Source organism: Nicotiana tabacum, chromosome 10, assembly GCF_000715075.1.
Source record: "Nicotiana tabacum cultivar K326 chromosome 10, ASM71507v2, whole genome shotgun sequence".
NCBI classification, from domain to species: domain Eukaryota; kingdom Viridiplantae; phylum Streptophyta; class Magnoliopsida; order Solanales; family Solanaceae; genus Nicotiana; species Nicotiana tabacum.
In genome coordinates this window covers 170686511-170704683 of record NC_134089.1, presented here as the reverse complement: position 1 = coordinate 170704683, position 18173 = coordinate 170686511, and the positions used below count along the sequence as shown (strand labels likewise).

Sequence of the window (18173 nt, the reverse complement as noted above, 5' to 3'; positions counted from 1 at the left end):
CTAGTATAGGTTCTCACTCCCTAGTTGATGCCAGCATAACCTGGTAATCTTTCCAACTTAGGACCTTCGATCCCCATTTGATTTCATTTTAGATATAGGGCTCCAGTCCCTAATCACTTTTCTCTCAAGGATACATAATCCTGATTTTATTGCTTTCAATAAACTAGTTTAGATTTTTGTTACAATAACTCACAAAATTTTCCTAGTGAAAATTGGGGCAAAATATTTCGTTCGTTTATTTGTTTTGGTGCCTGAGCAGGTTTTTACCTTGAGGCACAAGTTTTGAGATGACCAAAAGAAAAAGTCTCGATTCAAATAAAAGAAAAGAAGAACAAAAAAAGAATTTGAACTCTAAGTGTAGATGCGGATAAAAGATGTGGACTACTCAAAATATGATTGAAGTCACAAGCTTTGCATGTCCCGCCTTGATCTGAAAAGTTGAAGAAGAATGAATCAGCGGTTGCAGTTAACGAGCATCAATATTCAGATCAGAGTTTGCATGAAGAACCAGCCAATACTCGAGATAAAGCTTCAAAAGATTTATAGATAGGAATCTTGTAACTCGTAGCTGATAGGTTTATTTAGTTTTTTTCATTTTGATTTTTGGTGTAATAAGGAGTTCAGCAAGCAAAAACAGCAGCAACAGCAGTGAAATCACAATTTCTCGGTAGTCCCAGCTACCAAAACTTCCAAAACTACACCGACCTAATTCCTTTATAGCCAAGGATATGTAGGCAACCTCTGAAACAAGGTTCGGTCAAATGTTTTAAAAATGCTTCCAAATAGAGTATCAAACGGGCAAAAATTGCTCATAATTGCTTACTTTATCTTTGCCCGAAAATTCTTCATATTTCCGAGCAAAGAGGGGCAGCTGTGAGCACCTAATTCCTTTTTGCCCTACATGAAAATAACTCCTAAAATATACCAAAAATAATTTTAATTGATTTTTAGGAGTTTTTATTTATTTAGTTGTATTTCATGCAATTTTAATATTTTAAAATAATAAAAAATTCATAAAAATTGTCAAGTTTTAATTTCATGCCATCTTAGGTTCAATTTGCATGTAGAAATTAATTTTATTAAGCAAATATCACAAAAATGGTCATTTTTACATATTTAGCTTTTAATCTTTAGAAATTAATGTTTTAACTTAGTTTTAAGTTAATTAGTTATTTAAATAAATAAATAATTTTAATTTCTACAAAAATAAATTGATTTAATATTTTAATTAATTAATAAAAAAAGAAACAAAGAAAGGGAAATGAGTAAAATATTTGGTGTGGGCCAATTCCTAAAAGCCCAATTTTCCTCTTTTTTGCCCAACCCAAAACCCCATCTCCTAACCCACCTGACCCAAAACCCTCTCCCCTTTAATTAAAAAACCCTAGTTAAAGACTTAAGAGAATCAGATACTTTCCTCTATAGAAAAGAGCAAACGACGCATTTTACAGTAGAGCTCCCTTCTTCTTCTTCTTCTTCTTCTTCTTCTTCTTCTTCTTCTTCTTCTTCTTCTTCTTCTTCTTCTTCTTCTTCTTCTTCTTCTTCTTCTTCTTCTTCTTCTTCTTCTTCTTCTTCTTCTTCTTCTTCTTCTTCTTCTTCTTCTTCTTCTTCTTCTTCTTCTTCTTCTTCTTCTTCTTCTTCTTCTTCCTCTTCTTCTTCTTCTTCTTCTTCTTCTTCTTCTTCTTCTTCTTCTTCTTCTTCTTCTTCTTCTTCTTCTTCTTCTTCTTCTTCTTCTTCTTCTTCTTCTTCTTCTTCTTCTTCTTCTTCTTCTTCTTCTTCTTCTTCTTCTTCTTCTTCTTCGATTTTTCTCCAAGCCACAGACAAACAACATCAGATAGAGACAATATCGGACCCCTCCCTAATCTGCGCCATTCCATCCCCTTCTTCCTCCTCTCATCTCATCTCACTCAACAACCGGAGATTTCCCTCCCCTGAACGAAAGAAAACCAAGCAGCTTTATCGACCATCTCTCCAAACCTTAACAACCAGCAGCCTCAACGATTCCCTCTTTCTACTTCCACACTTCACGCCTACTAGCCAAACAGCTACCATCTCCTCTACTCTAGAAATACACCCACACACGAGACAGCGAAGGAGGGATTCTGCAATTGGAAAGTTCCAAAAGCAGATTCGGAAATAAATAATAAAAATCCCTGATAAGCCAAAACAGATAGGGATTTCGGAATGGATTTTGAGAAGAATTAATTACTGGAAATTTAAGGTTCAAATCTTGGTTTTCTTCTAGATTGTGAAGCGTTGAAAGCTGGGATTGGGAACTGGCCGATTACGCTGCGTCCAGTAGCTGAGTTCCGGCATTACATTCGTTTCTTCAGCCTCTACTTTGGCTTTCAATTTTTATTTGTTTCAGGTATGAACCTCGATTCAAAGTGCTGTAATTGTTGTTAGATTCTCCATACGCTGAAATTTGCAATGACAATTCTCTTGTTTTCTCTTAAATTCATCATTGTTAAGTTTAAGTTTGAATTATTGTTTGCTGAAATTTGCAATAAACTTTCCCTTATTTCTCTGAAAAGTTCATCACTGTTAAGTGCAAGTTTGAATTAGTGTTGAACTATTTTGACGCAAAGAGTTAGAATTATTGGTTCATCACTGTTAAGTGCAAGTGAATGTATCTTTTCGTATGATTATTGGTTTCAATTAGCCTATAATAGTGTTACCCATGCTAGTGGTAGAGGTACCAAGTCTGTTGGGTAATTTTTATGTTCTCAAATTTTTATGTTCGACTTCTGCTCTCAGTAATGTGCTTTCCTGATAATAATCCTTTTGTTACTGTTATTAGTTTTTTTCCCCAATATTTGTTACTGTTATTGACCTTTCTCTATAGGATAGGTTTTGTTATCAATCATGTGTGGAAACACAAAATTAGGAGGAAACTAAAGAAAAACTGTTAAAAGGAAAAACTGGAACAAAAAACAATAAACAATAAGAAATATTCCGAGTCCACAATTTTCTTGTGCGTCCTTAAGGAATTTTAACCCCCTCACACGTTCCCAAGGTAATGGATTAAATCCTCCCAGGATAAAACGGAATAAACATTCCTGCAACAATGGCAATACAACCTGCAAGATATCAACGAACTCAAAGAACGGAGCAAAATCATACTTACGAATTTGAGAGAGAGAGACTGCGAATTAGGATGCAGTGTATTCAGAAAGAAAGAAGTTCTGGAGTATTTTTTTCGTATATCGAAAATGGAGCCTTGCCTCAGAATTTATAGGCAATTATCAGAAGAGGTGTATGGAAAAGGTGCCTTTTCTGCCGCGGTTCCACCGCGGTCGCGGTAGAACCGCGGCCAGAGAGACCCTCTGAATCTTCAGCAGGATTCTGGCGTATTTTCAGCAGTGATTTGGCATTTAATTAATTATTAAATAATTAAATAAATTTTGTCCAAAAATAAATCTTATCGATCGATCATTTTCCAAATCCAAATCCAAAGCCAAAGCCGAGCCGAGCGAGCGAGCGAGCGACGGCGCGAGGGTTCACTCTCTTCAACTCCTTTTAAGAGCTTTAAGAAGTGATTTTATATATAAGCACACAAATGTGGTTGTCCCTCACCAATGAGGGACAAAGTGTAAGACAAAAGTTCACTTCTTCAAATTTTTCATTTTTCCTCCATTTCTAATTCACACTTCTTCTACTTTAAAGCCCAATGGCTTAAAGTCCAACAATCCCCCACATGAATGGGAATGGCTGTATCAATAAAGATCATAGATGAAAGCTATGTGATTTTGCAAGTAAGGATTAATTGCATCTGGATAAGTAAGTTTCCCTTTGAACTTTCCGTAGTGAACATATGTCGGATATACTCGGTCAATCGATAGATTTGACATCTTTGAACCGTCGAACTTTAGTGTATACCTAGACAACCATATATCACACAACCAACCCTCAACCGTCTTTTGGTTCTCATTGTTGTGTTCGTTTTAGCCATGAACACCGCCTGGTCTCATAAGTGCGTAGAGAATTGGCCTTACAGAATTCTCCTTGAAGCGGCTTACACTTCACACTTATGTAGGTGATTCCTAAATGTGTAATCCTTTAGATTGACACTATTTGATAGATACCTCATCAAACTTTGGTAATCATTAAAGAACGTGTAAAGTTCTATCCTTGTTATTGAACATTGTCTTCATCACGAGAATGGACCAAAGATTTTATTTTGACAATGTTGAACCGGTCAATCACAACTTTGTTTGAGCTCTTTGAACCTAGATCTCCAAACATCCAAAATTCTAGGTAGAGTTACCGCCATGTTGACTTGTCCTCGGCCATAGTCCCATTCCCTTAGATGATTTCTCAACTCCCTCTCTAGTTAAGCCTTTTGTAAGCGGATCTGCCATATTATCCTTTGATCTTACATAATCAATAGTGATAATTCCACTAGAAAGTAGTTGTCTAACGGTGTTATATCTTCGTCGTATATGACGAGACTTTCCGTTGTACATAATGCTCGTTGCCCGTCCTATGGCAGCCTCACTATCACAATGTATGCAAATAGGAGCCAAAGGCTTTGGCCAGAGCGGAATGTCTTCTAAGAAATTTCTAAGCCATTCAGCTTCTTCATCGGCTTTATCCAAAGCTATAAACTCCGATTCCATTGTAGAACGAGCGATACACGTCTGTTTGGAAGATTTCCAAGATACTGCTCCTCCACCAACAGTAAAAACATATCCACTTGTGGACTTTGTTTCTGTTGAGCCGGTTATCCAATTTGCATCACTATATCCTTCGATAACCGCAGGATATTTATTGTAGTGCAAGGCGTAGTCTTGGGTATACTCCAAGTATCCCAGAACTCGTTTCATTGCCACCCAGTGATGTTTGTTGGGATTACTTGTGAATCAACTAAGTTTACTTATTGCACAAGCTATATCAGGTCGTGTACAGTTCATGATGTACATTAAGCTTCCCAACACACGAGCATACTCCAATTGAGACGTACTTTCACCTTTATTCTTTATAAGATGATGGTTTAAGTCAATTGGAGTTCTTGCACTTCTAAATTCCAAGTGTTTGAATTTTTCCAGTACCATTTTCATGTATTGTCACTGAGACAAAGCTAGACCTTGAGGATTCCTCTGAATTTTAATTCCTAGAATTACATCGGCAACTCCTAAGTCTTTCATATCAAACTTACTAGCAAGCATACGTTTAGTAGCTTGAATGTCGGCAATGTCTTTGCTCATTATTAGCATATCATCAACATATAAGCAAACAATGACTATATGATTTGGAACGTTCTTAATGTAAACACATTTATCACATTCATTAATCTTAAAACCATTTGACAACATTGTTTGGTCAAATTTCGCATGTCATTGCTTGGGTGCTTGTTTTAGTCCATAAAGGGACTTGACAAGTCTACACACCTTCTTTTCTTTTCCCGGAACCACAAACCCTTCAGGTTGGTTCATGTAAATTTCTTCCTCAAGATCACCATTTAAGAATGCTGTTTTTACATCCATTTGATGGATTTGAAGACCATACAAGGCGGCTAATGCTATTAGCATCCGAATGGATGTAATTCTTGTTACCGGCGAGTATGTGTCAAAATAGTCAAGACCTTCTCGTTGTCTAAACCCTTTGACAACAAGTCTTGCCTTGTACTTGTCAATAGTACCATCGTCCTTGATTTTCTTCTTGAAAATCCATTTAGAACCCAACGTTTTGTTACCTGGAGGAAGATCAACCAATTCCCAAGTATGGTTGCTCAATATGGATTCTATTTCACTATTGACATCCTCTTTCCAATATTGTGCTTCTGAGGAAGACATTGCCTCCTTGAAGGTACGAGGCTTATTTTCTAGCAGGAAAGTCAGAAAATATGGACCGAATGAAGTAGATGTCCGTTGACGTTTACTTCTTCTCGAATCTTCCTAATTGGGCATATCATTTATTATTTCCTCCCGAGGTGGTATTGACTTTTGATAGGTCAATTCACTTTCCTTTTTATACGGATAAATAGTTTCAAAGAACTCAACATTATCTGATTCTATTATCGTATTAACGTGAATCTCAGGATTTTATGATTTATGAACCAGAAAACGATATGCCTTGCTATTGGTTACATATCCAATAAATACACAATCAACCGTTTTTGGACCTATCTTAACCCTTTTAGGTTTAGGAACTTGTACCTTAGCTAAACACCCCACACTTTGAGGTACACGGTTGATTATTCGGTTAGCTGTAAGTATTGCTTCCCCCCACAAGTTCCGTGGTAAACCAGAGCTTATCAACAACGCATTCATCATCTCTTTCAATATTCGATTCTTTCTCTCCGCAATTCCATTAGATTGTGGAGAGTAAGGGGAAGTTGTTTGGTGAATAATGCCATTCTCCAAAAATATTTCTTCCAAAGGAGATTCATATTTGTCACCCCTATTACTTCTTATCATTTTGATCTTTTTGTTTAGTTGTGTTTCAACTTCACTCTTGTATTGCTTGAAAGCATCAATTTCCTCATCTTTACTATTAATTAAATAAACATATAAATATCTCGTACTATCATCAATAAAAGTAATAAAATACTTTTTCCCACCGCGAGATGGTGTTGACTTCATGTCGCAAATATCTGTATGAATTAAGTCTAAAGGACTTGAATTCCTTTCAACGGACTTATAAGGATGCTTAACATACTTTGATTCCACACATATTTGACATTTACAATTAATGCAATCAAATTTTGGCAATACTTCTAAATTTATCATTTTTCGCAATGTTTTGAAGTTGACGTGACCTAAGCGTGCATGCCATAAAATGTTTGACTCAAGTAAGTAAGAAGAAGCATTAACTTTATTTATAGGAACTGCTATTACATTTAGCTTAAAAGGCCCTCATTCAGGTAACCTTTTCCTACATAAACATCATTCTTACTTAGTACAACAAAATTAGAAACAAAAATACATTTGAATCCATTCTTGACAAGAAGTAAGGTAGACACAAGATTCTTGCGAATTTTTGGAACATGGAGGACTTGGTTTAGAGTCACTATTTTTTCCAACGTCATCTTCAACACAATCTTGCCAACTCCTTCAATTTTGGCCGTAGATGAATTTCCCATGAAGATTGTCTCGTCGGGTCCTGCGGGGGCATGCGGGGGCATAAGAAGAAAATAACTCCTTCTTAGCACAAACATGGCGGGTGGCTCCAGAATCTATCCACCATTCTTTTGGATTTCCTACCAAGTTGCATTCACACAACATGGGACATAAGTCCTCCATTTCATCTTCAATCATGTTAGCTTGATTCTTTTTCTTCTTATCATTCTTTGGCGCACGACAATCCACGGCCTTATGACCAGATTTTCCACAGTTGTGGCAATTACCCTTGAACTTTTTCTTGCTTGGGTAATTCTTTGGTCCAGAAGCCTTCTTCCTCTTCTTATAATGTGGCGCCTCCTCAACAATGTTAGCCCTTATTATTGTCGAGTTTCCACATGACTTCTTTTCAGCATTTTTGTTGTCTTCTTCTAACCTCAAACGAACAATCAAGTCTTCAAGTGTCATCTCCTTCCACTTGTGTTTAAGATAGTTCTTAAAGTCCTTCCACAACGGAGGTAACTTCTCAATGAAAGCGGCGACTTGAAGGCCTCATTTATGACCATACCTTCAATAATAAATTCACAATTAATAACACGAAAAATATTATTAATAAAATTATTGATTCGGGTCATACCTTCAGCAAGGAGATCATGCACAATGACTTGTAATTCTTGGACTTGAGTTATGACCGACCTAGTGTCAATCATCTTGAAATCCAAAAACCTTGCAGCCACGAACTTCTTAAGTCCGGCATCCTCAGTCTTGTACTTCTTCTTAAGCGCATTCCATAATGCTTTTGAAGTTTCCATGACACTATGGACATTGTACAAGCAATCTTCCAAACAACTCAAAATGTAGTTTTGCACAAGAAATCAGAATGTTTCCATGCTTCAGTTACCACAAATCGTTCGTCATCCGGAGTGCCTTCAGCCAGGACCGGAGGATCCTCCTTGATGAATCGCTGCAAACTCAACGTAGTCAGATAGAAGAGCATATTCATTTGCCAACGTTTGAAGTCAATACCGGAAAACTTTCCGGGTTTTTCTGCTGGTGCCATAGCATGAGCAGGAGTTGAACGGCTTGACGAGGCAGCAACACTCGTAACAGTAGCACCTGTTCCCGCAACATTTCCATTAGTTTGGTTTTCATTCGACATGTTTCTGTAGAGTTGGAAACAAAATAGAACTTTGTTAAATCAGTGAAGTTTTGATATCTTCAAACTGAATACCAAACCAAACACACAACACGTAACAATGGTGAAGTTTTTATATACTTCAAACCCGTACGTTTCTTATTCCAGTAAAGTTTTGTTATACTTTAAATCGGACAGAACAATTATTGGAGTAGAAAGCACGAAGGCTTTAGTCTCCAAACCAGTATACAAAATATAGATAACAGTTTAATATATATATATATTTCAACACAGAACCGTTAGATTATTAAAATTCCTTAAGCTTGTTATTAAACACAAAATTAGGAAGAAACTAAAGAAAAACTGTTAGAAGGAAAAACTGGAACAAAAAACAGTAAACAATAAGAAATATTCTGAGTCCACAATTTTCTTGTGCGTCCTTAAGGAATTTTAACCCCCTCACACATTGCCAAGATAATGGATTAAATCCTCCCTGGATAAAACAGAATAAACCTTCCTGCAACAGTGGCAATACAAACTGCAGGATACCAACGAACTCAAAGAACGGAGAAAAATCACACTTACGAATTTGAGAGAGAGAGACTATGAATTAGGATGCAGTGTATTCAGAAAGAAAGAAGTTCTGGAGTGTTTTTTTTCGTATATCGAAAATGGAGTCTTGCCCCAGAATTTATAGGCAATTATCAGAAGAGGTGTCTGGAAAAGGTGCCTTTTCATAAGAATACGCTGCCCGCCGCCGTTCTACCGCGACCGCGGCAAAACCGCGGTAGCGGTAGAACCGCGGCCAGAGTGACCCTCTGAATCTTCAGCAGGATTCTGGCGTATTTTTAGCAGTGATTTGGAATTTAATTAATTATTAAATAATTAAATAAATTTTGTCCAAAAAATAATCTTATCGATCATTTGCCAAATCCAAATCCAAATCGAAAGCCAAAACCAAAGCCAAAGACGAGCGAGCGACGACGGCGCGAGAGTTCATTCTCTTCAACTCCTTTTAAGAGCTTTAAGAAGTGATTCTATATATATGCACACAAATGTGGTTGTCCCTCACCAATGAGGGACAAAGTGCAAGACAAAAGTTCACTTCTTCAAATTTTTCATTTTCCCTCCATTTTGTTTCCCTCCATTTTTAATTCACACTTCTTCTACTTTAAAGCCCAATGACTTAAAGTCCACCAGGTATGTTGCTAATGGATACTCGTGGCCAAGTTAATTTGATTCTTTTTGTTTGTCTATTTGGAATGCGCAAATTGTTCCTTAGTCATTTGTAATTCAGTAGCAGATTTGTTTAAACGTTGATATGTCATGTCTGATTTTGAAGGACAGAACCTTTTAGGTATATACCAAACTGAACATGAATGCTTAATCATATGATTCCTTACCAATCCGTTATATGAACATGAACATCATGGATGTATTTTTGTTTAATTAGTGGTTCTGATAGTGTATTTGTCAACTTTACTCGTTGATTTTCTTGTTTTGACTTCTTTTGTCTATAACTAGTTTTAAATCATAAATAGAATAGCAAGAACTTGTGAAGTTGTAAATAACTTGTTAATAAGAGCTAATGATTCTCAAACACTCCATATTCCATATCTCACGACTCTGCAATAATCGTAAACTTAGAAAGAAATAATTATGAATATCGTAGTTTCCTTAAGGCGCGATTAATTAACTATCGTGACTATGAGTACGGTTCCCGTGGCATAGTCATGGTACATAATTTTAAATTCGGATGTATATTTCATGTGACCCGACCACAACTTTGAAAATTAATAAACATGTCATGAACTGCAGGCACATTTCATCTAGTGTGGTTTGCAACGTGTACCAAAACGGCAAGTGTACGACAATCGTAACTTGTTCAAGAAATAATTTCATAAACCCTAAAAAGCAGTTCTATAAGTAATTAAAAGCGGTTATAAAGATAAAAATGCACAGTAGGTTTAAAACTTGTAATTGATCAGATAATTAGGCCAATTATTAATAGTTAAGTGACCGTGCTAGAACCACAGAACCCGAGAATGCCTAACACCTTCTCCCGGGTTAACAGAATTCCTTACCCGAATTTCTAGTTTCGCAGACTTTTAAATAAAGTCAATTTTCCTCGATTTGGAATTTAAAAATAAACAGGTAACTTGGGACACCATAAATTATTCCAAGTGGAGACTTTGATTAAATTAAATAATCTCATTGCGATTTATGTCACTTAAATTGGAAAAACTCTCTTATATACTCCTTGGGTGTAAAAAAGGAGGTGTGACAACACTTTAAATGGGCCTATAAACCTGGGGCTCAACTTGACCTTCCTCCCGAATCTCATAATACCCTTCATCGACGAGACTTTCAAGAGAACCTTCTCACCGACCATGAATGATACATCACGCGCCTTCTGATCCGCATAACTCTTCTGTCTAGACTGTGTTGTGCGAAGCTTTCCTGAATCAACTTTACCTTTTCCAAGGCATCTTTCACCAAGTTTGTACCGTACAATTTAGCCTCACCAGGCTCAAACCACCCGATGGGAGAACAACATCGCCGACCATATAAAGCCTCAAATGGAGCCATCTCGATAATGGACTGATAGCTGTTGTTGTAAGAAAACTCGGCCAAGGGCAAGAACTGATCCCACTGCCCTCCAAAGTTAATCACACATGCTCTAAGCATGTCCTCCTAAATCTTAATTGTCTGCTCCGACTGTCCGTCGGTCTGGGGATGGAATGCTATGTTGAGCTCCACACGGGTCCCCAAATCACTCTAAACGACTCTCCAAAATGCGAAGTAAACTGAGGGCCTCTATCTAATATGATGGAAACGGGCACACTGTGCAACCGAATTATATCCCAAATGTAGATTTGTGCCAACATCTCTGAAGAATAAGTAGTCGCTACTGGAATAAAGTGGGCCGACTTGGTCAACCTATCAACAATGACCCACACTGCGTCAAACTTCTGCAAGGTCCGCGACAACCCAACCACGAAGTCCATAGTAATGTGCTCTCACTTCCACTCAGGTATAGGCATCTGTTGAAGTAGGCCACCTGGCCTATGTTGTTCATACTTAACCTGCTAGCAATTCAAACACCTAGCCACATACTGCACTATGTCTTTCTTCATCCGCCACCACCAATAATACTTCCTCAAGTCACGATACATCTTCGTAGCATTCAGATGAATGGAATGTCGTGAACTGTATGCCTCCTCTAGAATCCTCTCCCTCAAGCCATCAATATTAGGAACACATAGGTGACCCTGGAGTTGCAGAATACCATCCTCTCCAATAGAAACCTCCTTGGAAATACCTTGTAGCACCGTCTCTCTAAGAGCTGCCAAATGCGGATCATCAAACTGTCGGGCCTTGATCTTCCCCAATAATGAAGACTGAGTGACCACACACGCAAGGACTCGGCTGGGCTCTGAAATATCCAACCTCACAAGTCTGTTAGCCAAGGACTGAATGTCCAAAGCTAGTGGCCTCTCCTCTGCTGAAATGAATGCCAAGATACCCATACTCTCTGCTTTCCTACTTAAGGCATTTGCGACCATATTTGCCTATCCCGAATGATAAAGAATGGTGATGTCATAATCCTTCAATAACCCAAGCCATCTATGATGCCTCAAATTGAGATCCCTCTGCTTGAACAAATGTTGTAAGTTGTGATGATCAGTATATACCTCACATGACACCCCATACAGATAATGCCTCCATATTTTAAAAGCATGAACAATCGCGACCAACTCTAGATCATGCACAGGATAATTCTTCTCATGAATCTTCAGATGACACGAATCATATGCAATAACTCGCCCCTCCTGCATCAATATACAACCCAAGCCTACGCGTAAGGCATCGCAATACACAGTATACATCCCAAACTGGAAGTTAACACTAGGAGTGGTGTTGTAGGCAAAGTTGTCTTGAGCTTTTGAAAGCTTGCCTCACAATCATCGGACCAACGGAAAGGAGCACCCTTCTGGGTCAATATAGTCAAAGGTGATGCAATAGATGAAAAGCCCTGCACGAATCGACTGTAATAACCTGCTAACCCCAGGAAATTCCCGATCTCGGTCACTGAAGTAGGATGTGGCCAACTCTGAACTGCCTCAATCTTCTTGGGATCCACCTTAATACCCTCTCCTGACATAATATGCCCCAAGAATGCCACTGACTCTAGCCAAAACTCCACTTGGAGAACTTAGCATATAGCTTCTACTCTCGCAAGGTCTGAAGCACAACTCTCTAATGATGCTCGTGCTCCCCCAAGCTACGTGAGTATATCAAGATGTCATCAATGAAGACAATAACAAAGGAATCAATATAAGGTCTGAACACCTTATTCATCAAATCCATAAAAGCTGCTGGGGTATTAGTCAAGCCAAAGGACATCACCAGAAACTCATAATAACTATATCTAGTATGGAAAGCAGTCTTCGGAACATCTAAGTCCCGAATCTTCAACTGATGGTACCCAGGTCTCAAGTCGATCTTAAAGAACACCTTAGCACCCTGCAACTAGTCGAAAAAATCATCAATGCGCGGTAACGGGTACTTGTTCTTGATGGTAGCCTTGTTCAACTGATGGTAATCAATGCACATCCGCATGGTCCCATCCTTATTCTATACAAACAACACTGGTGCACCCCAAGGTGACACACTTGGTCTAACAAACCCCTTTGCTAACAACTCCTCAAGCTGCTCCTTCAACTCCTTCAACTCTTTTGGAGCCATACGGTATGGTGGAAACGATATAGGCTGGGTACCTAGAGATAAATCAATACAAAAATCAATATCACGATCTGGTGGCATGCTAGGAAGGTCAAAAGGAAATACACCGGTGAACTCCTGGACTATTGGAACTGGATCAATCATCGGAGACTCTGCGGTGGTGTCCTGAACATAAGCTAGATAATCCAAACAGCCCTTCTTGACCATATGTCGAGCCTTCAAAAAAGATATAACCCGACTAGATGTATTAACTAAGGAACCCTTCCACTCCAACTTTGGCAACTCTAGCATTGCTAATGTAACAGTCTTGGCATGGCAATCTAGGATGGTGTGATATGGAGATAACCAATCTATGCCCAGGATGACCTTAAAGTCGGTTATATCAAGCAACAAAAGATCTGCTCTAGTCTCGAAATCATAGAATGTGACCACACAGGACTAGTAGATTTGATCCACAACAACAGAATCGCCCACAATAATGGACACATGAATAGGAGTACCCAAAGGCTCATAAGGAATAACCAAGAAATGAGCAAACAGAGATGACACATATGAATAAGTAGACCCTGGATCAAATAGCACTGAAGCATCCCTACCACAGACGGAAATAATACATGTGATAACAGCATCTGAGGCCAATGCATCTACTTTGGCCGGAATGGCATAGAATCTGGCTAGAGCGCCAGCTGGTTGGCCTCCACCTGACTAAGCAATAGCTGGCTGACCACTCCCTGTCTGGCATTCACCTCTAGGCGGTTGGGCAACCGGTGTTGTAATCATGGGTTGTTGACCCTACTGTATTGCCTTGCCCCGAAGCCTCGGGCAATATCTCCTCATATGACAAAGGTCTTCACACTCAAAACAACCCCGCGGTGCGGTGACCTACTGCCCTGATGGCCTGCCCACTGGAAAAAGCCTAAATAGCTGGTAGACGGTATGAACTCTCAGGCATAGCACTGAAATAGGAACCGGAAGAACTTTGTGGACCTGAATACCCACTGGAGGAACCCTGAATAATTGGCGGACAATAGAAACTCTCTGGGATGGCGCTGAGATAGGGGAGCGCTGGAGCACCTCGAGGAGGTGGTGGTGCTAAATATGGGGGCCTGCTAGGCTGACCCCTCCCAAACTGACCTCTGCCCCTAGCCGGGCACCTCTGAACTCTTCGGAGAATCTAGCCCTCTTGTCCTGCTGCATTTGCTCCCTACCTCTTAGACGGTAGCCCTCAATCCTCCGAGCAATCTCCACCACTATCAGATAAGGAGTCCCCATCTCCACCTCTCGGGCTATGTTGGCCTTAATGCCAGAATGCAACCCTGCAACGAACCTCCACACCCTCTCTACATCAGTAGGAAGTATCATCAGTGCATGGCGGGATAACTCAGAAAATCTCGCCTCATAGTCGGTCACTGACATCTAACCCTGCTCAAGCTGCTCAAACTAATACCGTAGCTCTTCTTTCTCAGAGGGTGGGATATACCTGTCCAGGAATAACTGTGTGAACTGACCCCAAGTGATGGGAGGAGAACCTGTTGGCCTACCAAGAACATAAGACTTCCACCATCTACGGGCCCTACCCTCCAGCTGGAAAGTAGTGAAGTCAACCCCATGAGACTCCAATATCCTCATGTTGTACAGTCTGTCCCTACACCTATCAATGAAATCCTGGGCATCCTCATGACTCTTACCCCCTAATATAGGAGGGTGTAGCCTATTCCATCTGTCCAATAACTTCTGCGGGTCACCATCCGAAGCTGGTCTAGGCTCGGGTACCACTGCAGCAACTGACTGAGTCCTATCTGCGGGTAGTGCACCCGAAGTCTGATACACTACAGTTGCATGACCAGGAGCCTGAGCAGTAGAGGTCTGTGCTCCCTCTCCCACCTGGGATGTAGCTGGATCCACTGGAAATAAACCAGCCTGAGTCATGAAGTCCATGACCTGCAACATACGGCCCATGACCTCCTAGAAACCCGGTATTATCATAAAGTCCATCGGGGTAGGCTCAGCTGCGGGCACATCGCCCTGATCTTTAATGATAGGATCTCCTACAGGATCCACCAGTGGTGCTACTGGGGCAGCTCTGGGATGCCCTCGTCTCCTACCTCGGGTCGGTGCCCTCCCTCAGACTCTAGCAATGGCGGGAGCAACTCCTCCTAGGTCTAGAACATCTGTCATGCGTGTACTCACTATTGTGAGATAATACAAGAGGGAAATTTAGTATAACAACCATTGCACGATAGGAAATGAATAAAGAGTAGTTTTCTAACACCTTATAGCCTCTCGAAGATAAATATAGACGTATCCGTACTAATCCGCAACACACTATTAAGTTTGCCCATGACTGGTGAGACCTACGTGAACCTAGTGCTCTGATACCATGTTGTCACGACCCAATTTCATTATAGGTCATGATGGCGCCCAACACCGTTGTCAGGCAAGCCAACCTGAAGATATTAGTATGTTCTCATTTTACTTTACCGAAACAACTCCAGCATTTTCTTAACTTGAATTTAAAACAAGTGATAATTAGCAACTTAAAGTAATAAAATATACAACCCAAAAGAATAGTCTACCAATGTATGTGCCAAGACTTGGTGTCACAAGTATATGGGCATCTAGTATAATATACAAAAGAATAAATCTATCATACTGTCTAAAATAGAATAGACAGTCAAAACAAATAGAGCCTTCATCATGCTGCTGAACGTCATAGGAAGGGAGCAGCTCACCGTGGAATCTCGGCCTAATATCAAGGATGCATACCAGATGGGTAACCAGATGTACCTGTCTCAGATCCTGTACAATTAAGTACAGAAGCATAGTAAGAGTACATAAACAACATGTACCCAATAAGTATCCAGTCTAACCTCGAAGAAGTAGTGACGAGGGGTCGACTTGACACTTACTAAGGTCAATACCAATAATAATTAAAGACTTACACGAAGCATGGATAATGTCACAGGGGTGATTTGTGTCACTCAAACTTAGCCCGAGGTTCACCTCTGTGCGTCAGTCAAACCTAGCCTTGACTTCAGCCTTTCCAACACTTAGTTTTATTTTTAGGGACGTTTTCACTTAGAATGAAAATAGGTAGCAAAATAGTAGATAAAGGCACACACGATATACAGGAATTTCTTCCCAACTTGTATTAATAAGTGAATACAAGAACACAACAGCCAAACCTATGGCCGAGACAAAGAATTCCCTAATTCCCTGCCCCAAAATGGTTTTCCCACCCTTAGGAAATAACTTAGACGTATTTGGCTTCACAATGCCTTAGACTAAGTTTTCTGCCCCGTTTTGGACAGCCTAGGCAAGAATTTATAAGGCTACAATCAGTTGACAAGCCCCAACTAATGGGCAACAAGTTAAGACAAAGTACAAAAATGTGGGCACACTTTTAGGCCATGATCAGCATGTCTTGGAAGAGGTTGCAACTGCCAACTGCTTCCCATGTGCTTGGCACATGTTTTCCAACTGTTGCTTGTGCACAACTTGGTCTGATTTTTGCCCAACTGCTTTGTGCCAAGGCTGGCATTGCACCCAACTTTGCCTTTCACACTGCTCCGCGCAAATGTCATTGCCACATCTCGCCACCCACTGACTTAGCCGCACACGTTCATTGTCAAAGTTGCCCACCCATGTCAAGTTGCCCCCGACTTGATCAAATCTGCCCATATCATTTGTCATTGCTTGTCCCGCCTTGTCCTGCCTTGCTTTGCCATGTCTTTTCCCCTGCTTGACATGGCTTTGCCTTGCCATTTTTTTGCCAACCCGCACATCTAAGTAAAATGCGCCTTGCTTCCGTTTAAGGTGCGTTTGTCGAACCCGCACTGTCCGACATGCCGAGCAGCCCATCATGATGTTGCCCAATTTTTCAGGTTGTGTGCCAAGGCCATCATGAAAATCCTTGTCACAACCCACACTGTCGAGGGCCTTTGTCAAGGGGCTAACAAACGACCCCCACCAGAAGAATTCGTCGTCCTCGATGAAGCAGTTTGCGCATTTTTCAGCACCACCATAGGTCCCAAATATGTTGTTGCTTGGCCATGTTCTTTCTCGTTTTGCTCATCTTTACTCTTTTCTTCATCAAACAACGTTGAAATCCATTCAATTCTTGGACAATCCCTTGCCATGTGTGGCCCTTTGCAAATAAAACAGCCAGCAAACTTGTTGTTTTGTCCATTGTTTGTTGAAGGTCCAGCACATTGCTTTCCCTTCTCATTGCCATTTCCCTTAACAATATTACCCTTGTCATTTCCGTTTTTCCTCCACTCTTTTACTTTGTCCTTGTTCCCGTTTTTGGACTTTAAAGTAGTAGAGAAAGCAGAACCATCTTGTCCCAAACAGAAATCACCCAACACATCCGCAACAGCAATGGCACTAGGAAGGTCTTTCACATTTTTCCTTCGGAGTTCCATTTGCGCCTGTGACTGCAACCCGTAAAGGAAATTATGCAGCTTGTCTTCCTCAGACATGTTGCTAATATCCAGCATCAAAGAACTAAAATCCTTGACGTAATCCCTGACCATTCCAGTTTGTTTCAACTTGTTCAAACGGTCTCTAGCTATCCAACCCGCATTGCTAGGAAAGAATTGATCCTTCAACTCTTTCTTCAGCCCTTCCCAAGAGTCAATCTTCGGCCTACTAGCACTTACATCATCTGCCACGCGCGTACGCCACCACAACTTTGCATTATCCACCAAGTACATAGTCGTAATGGGGACTTTGTCTTCATCTTGCACTTTGGCAGCATGGAAGTACTATTCCATATACCACGGGAAGTTTTCAAGTTTCTTGGCACTCCTTGCGCCATTAAACTCTTTAGGCTCCGGAATTCTGACCTTGGTACGATCTGCTCCACGCTGTGCTTCATCATTGCCAACAGCACGACGCAGCAACCCATTTTCCGTTTTCAGATCTGTGCACTCCTGGCTCAGCCTGTTCATCTCGGCCTCAAGATATGCGAGACGAGTCAAGATAGTCAGAAATTGATCCCCATCAACAGTTCTGACGAGTGCCTCTAATGCAGTAACCTTTTCCCTCAGTTCTGCATTGCCACCAGCCTTTCTTCACAAAATTCAACCAATGAACATTGTGTCTTCGCCCCGATCCAGCCACGCTCTGATACCAATAGTCACAGGGGTGATTTGTGTCACTCGAACTTAGCCCGAGGTTCACCTTTGTGTTGCAGTCAAACCCAACCTTGACTTCAGCCTTTCCAACAC

At 40.4% G+C, this 18173-nt stretch overlaps 1 protein-coding gene across 1 annotated transcript in view; it reads left to right on the top strand.

Moving 5' to 3' along the window:
- Window positions 1-18173, top strand: part of LOC142165527 (uncharacterized) — a 60573-nt gene that overhangs the window by 17608 nt on the left and 24792 nt on the right. The window contains exon 2 of the mRNA XM_075224063.1: window positions 1389-2368. Within this exon, the coding sequence (XP_075080164.1) occupies window positions 1389-2140 (752 nt within the window). The 3' untranslated portion in view covers window positions 2141-2368. The remainder of the gene's footprint in view (window positions 1-1388; window positions 2369-18173) is intronic.